Here is a 4,596-nt window from a genome sequence, read left to right on the forward strand (position 1 = left end):
ACGTTGACTTCCACAAGAGAGGGGAGAAGTCACCTGTACCCACCATCAAATCGCAGGTTAGTTTTACTTAGCCCTGTTGGTTTCTTGTATTCTTTGGAGGTCGTGGGCTTTGAGTCATTATTTGAAGGAAAGGAAATGACTCTATGTTGATAGTGTGATTAAAATCTAAGGGGAAAAAAATCTTACTTGTCCTGTAAAATGATTCCTAACAGACCATTGCTTAATACTTTCATGTGTTATATTACTGTTGTGGCTAGAATTGTATTTTTTAGATGTTTTTTTTTATCAGTAAATTTGCAACAAAAAGTCATATATTTTGACATTGTATTTGTGTATATGATAATACATATATAAATAAGTTCTGTAATGTGAGTGTGAGTATGAGTGTTCATATGTGTGCGTGAGTAAATGTATGTTTGTGTGTTTGCGTGTGTGTGATATATAACTGAATGTATATGTAAAACAGGTGTCAGTCTTATTGTCACTGTTTTTCCTGATGCTAATTTTCCAATGCCTTTTTTTCAGGACTGTTCATGGGAAGAACATGGTTTCTCCCTTGTAAGTGAACTTTATAGTGAAGTAGCTGATATATTAGACAACAAGTTCAAGACTGCATATAACATGACATATTATACCTGTGGCCACAAGACACATGTGGACACTTTCCTCTTCCGTCAAGCGGTGTGGAATTATCTCCACTGTTTATATGGTATCAGGTATGTAATGAAAGTGAATCTCGTAACCCATTTTGGACTGGAATTTTCATGGGGTTGGATCACTTTCATACAACATTTTTCCCTTTATTGAAATTACAAGCTATTTATTCCTTCAGTTATGATAACCTATTATACCAAATGCTAGTTAGCATCACTTTGTTGATATCTTGTATATAGACTCAAATTTCATTATATAAGTTTATAAAGTAATAGAAAACACACATCTTATAATGCCAAGCCCAGGCTGAATGTCTTGAAATGTGGCCTGTCTCAGAAGGGTTAAACCAATGACTGTTACATCTACCATTCACTGTAGTCTGGGGTGAATGGGACATACATCATTTGCTATAAGGAATTCATGGTCATACGTCCAAATTGCTGTGTATGTATATTTTGTCATAAATATCTCAAAAAATTGTTTCTTGGAACTTTCTTAGTAGTGCAAATTTTTTCTTGGCAATTGCCTTCATGTCAGCCCTGCCAGCATCCACAATCTGTCTTTAGATTATGTAACTAAGATGACTTCTCTCCAAACAGACACGATGACTACGACTACAGCCAGATCAATCAGCTGCTGGAGAGGAACCTGAAGATGTTCCTCAAGACAGTCACTTGCTTCCCTGAGAGATTATCTTCCTTAGAGGCATCTCCTTTCATCATGAAGGGATTCCTGAACAGCGAAAAGGTCTGTCACTGGTACAGTTTTTTTGGGGTAGATTATCCGTAGGTTGAGTTAGTCGTGGGGATCAAGGTATTTGTGTGTTTTTCGTTATTGCTTTTATCATTTTTATTGTTTTATTTATACTTGTATTTGGAGCTTGATTTGTTGTCTTTTCGTTGCCTCTTTGTGTTTCTGACTCGTAACCTCTCTTCTATTACCTTATTTTTATCATTCTTTAGCCCGCTTTTCTTATTTATTGAATTGTTTTTCTTATTTTTTGCATTCTCTACTATTCTCCCCCCCCCCCTTTCATTATTGTGGTTACAGTAAACGGCTCTAATAATAAAAAAGAGCCCCTCTTTACATAATATTTCCAGTGTTGTCATCTTTCTCCTCTGGGTATTTGCTTCATCCGTATCCTCTTCTTCTCTTTTTCTTGTCTTGTTTCTTTTCCTTTTTATTGATTTATGTGACTATGCAAGTTCATCAGTTAACCCAAATGCTCCGGGACGTTGATAACTTGCGCGTGATGCATTTCCGGGAGGCTACCGCATAGGCCTAAACTCATTCCGGGGTCTTATCTTATCTTATGAAGCCCGGCATCGAGGTGTCGTCACCTTACATGACAACCAGAGTTTGGGCCAAGAAGGTGACGTCATCACTGCATGCCACCCGGAGGATTTGGGTTAATACTGTTGCTCAAAGTTCAAAGTAATCAAATTATCAGATTAATTGCAGCTGTGTACTGTATCAGCTCAATCTTTTAAATTGTACATGTATTGAAAGATTCCATTAGCTTTCCAAGTATATGCCCATAGCCATTCAACCTTCCCTTCCCTCTGTCGCAGGTTCACGTGATGGTCCTGGTGTTGGAAGGTCGCCTGCAGGCTGAGCTACTCCACGGCTTGCGAGCGCTCGGCCACTATCTGATGTGAGGGCCTTGGATGTCGAAGAAGCTGTGATGTGACAAAGCCTTGGGGTCACATTCAAGTTGTGAACCCATGAGGGGAGTGAAAACCCGTGTCAGAGCATTGCCTTCTGTTTGGTAAAGGCCCGCTCATAGCGGGTGTGAAGGGAAAGTTATTATTATCTCAAATTGTATATATCTAGCTGGTTGGCTACAATTTGCTGGTCTTCTGCATTTTGATAGGGGAAAGGAAATAGTCTTGTGTACCACATTGGTATAATTGTCTGCATTGAATTATGCACAGTATGAAACTGATATTTGGATTTTTTTTTCATTTAGGATCAGCAGACACTGAATCAGTTTTCTGAATTTAAGATATGCATAGCAAGACCAACAGGAAAATTTTCCCCGCTTTCCCATTTATTGTGTCTTGTCAGTTTAAGACAAAACTTCAACTGTTTCAGAGATCTGCTGTTATTTTGAAAAGTATCTGTATATAATTATCTATTTGGCATCTTTTAGATGGATTTGAAGTAGATATATAATATCCTTTGCTATGAGATGCTGATGTTGCATAGTATAATGCATTATCCTGTGGCTTTGCAGTATCACTTGAAAGGGCCGCATTTATGTGCTTATAAACCATGCTAATCATTAGGTGTAGGAGGTTTTATGGACACGTCTGATAGGGCAGGTGTGCCTTTTATATTGAATGCCAAGTTTTAAAACACCAAACTTCAGCTTCATATATTATGATAATACTTATTTCATGCAAAGCTACAGTTGTTAAAAGAGCCCAGTTGGGATTAGCAGATTTTCTTATAGTTGTTCATGTGATTCATTGAGTAACAGCTGGACACAACCCCTAAAACTAGATCAGTGTATTGCTGGTATGACATGATATGTTGGTGCTGCCAGCAGTACATACCAGGTAATGGTTCAAGAAATGGATATTTACAGGTTATTTCTCTTTGCTGATGACGATTATCGACATTAATAATTTCAAATGATAAACATTGTTGCCTTAGGCAACCCTGTATGCAAAAGAGCATGTGTCATGATACTTTTAGAGAATGTATTTGTTTGTGACTTTAGGTTGCATTCCAGAGAGATTATCTTGAATGGCTCTTTTCTCATATTATTAAGCAATTCAGTAGCCATTTTTTTTTTCATGTGTGTAGCAACAGCAACAGCAGATACTCTGATTGTATTTGAGTAAAGATGATTTTTTTGTTATTTTGTTATTACATAGCTTTATGAGCTCCTTTACTTCTATCAGAAGTCATTTACAGAGTGATCTTCATAGACATGTAATACTATAGTGTTTTTGAGAACAAAGCTTGTTGAATAGCCATATTGTTGTTATTTGAAGCAATCATATGATGGACAGCTAAAAAAGAAATCTGTAGAAGGAAAAAAGATTCTGATGTTTTGTTTAGAAGGCAAATCGAATTAACCTCAAAACCTGTATTGTCAATGTTCACATACACAAGCAAGTTTGAATTTAATATGTTGCTCTAAACTTTATGAATGGGAAGAGAAAATGAACTTCCCTTCAGTGTTACCACACTTTAGTCTGATGATAAAGGTCAATAACTACTTTATCATAATTACAGCTTCAAACACTTGCCTTCTGTTGGTGAGAGTATGAATACTGTATTTTTACCATGCAAAATACAAGACTAGTGGGCAAGTATGAATAACCAGTGTAGAGCAATTTTCAATAGGTAATTTAACTGAAAAGGAAAAGTATTTTAGGGGATTAGATATAGTTAAGAGTTAAAAGTCAACACTAACCATTCTTTCCCCTGAATTAAATGGTTTATAAGCATATAGATATGGTATATATAGATGAGAACCAATTTTAAAGGTTTCTTACAACAGAAGTCTGAAAAACAATTTATTGTTGCACTCTGGGACATTGATTAGTAAATCAATTCCTCAAGAGTATTTCTTTTTTCTCTCTCCCTTCTTTTCTTTTTCTTTAACATTTGGTGTAACTTGTACATATTTATACTGTAGATAGAATATTGGCAACTGTCAAATCTTCAGTCTTACCAAGTGCATTCTCATTAAAAGAATATAACTGAAAACTGCCTTCCATTCAAGTGAATATAATTATTTTATGCTATGAGTATATTAGATGCACCTATGTTGTATATCAATATGTATATAAACATATATGTAATATTAGATATTGTTATAGTATATTGAGTAGAAGATCTGACTACACAATGGCTGAAACAAATGGAAGATAGTCTCATGTGTGTGATTTTTTTTTTCTTTTTCTTTTTCTTTTTATAGACTGGGTA

At 35.7% G+C, this 4,596-nt stretch overlaps 1 protein-coding gene across 3 annotated transcripts in view; it reads left to right on the plus strand.

The window, feature by feature from the left end:
• Positions 1-3,686, plus strand: part of LOC122256157 (sestrin-2) — a 109,359-nt gene extending 105,673 nt beyond the window's left edge. For all 3 annotated transcript variants that reach the window (XM_086548480.1, XM_086548481.1, XM_086548482.1), the window contains 4 exons: positions 1-56; positions 526-716; positions 1,254-1,401; positions 2,226-3,686. The exon at positions 1-56 is cut by the window's left edge and continues 110 nt beyond it. In XM_086548480.1, the coding sequence (XP_086404606.1) occupies positions 1-56; positions 526-716; positions 1,254-1,401; positions 2,226-2,312 (482 nt within the window). In that variant the 3' untranslated portion in view covers positions 2,313-3,686. The remainder of the gene's footprint in view (positions 57-525; positions 717-1,253; positions 1,402-2,225) is intronic.
• The last annotated feature ends 910 nt before the right edge of the window (positions 3,687-4,596 follow it).

The sequence above is a fragment of the Penaeus japonicus genome, unplaced genomic scaffold, assembly GCF_977035675.1.
Source record: "Penaeus japonicus unplaced genomic scaffold, GWHDUDI00000001_assembly GWHDUDI00000020, whole genome shotgun sequence".
Classification (NCBI taxonomy): Eukaryota; Metazoa; Arthropoda; class Malacostraca; order Decapoda; family Penaeidae; genus Penaeus; species Penaeus japonicus.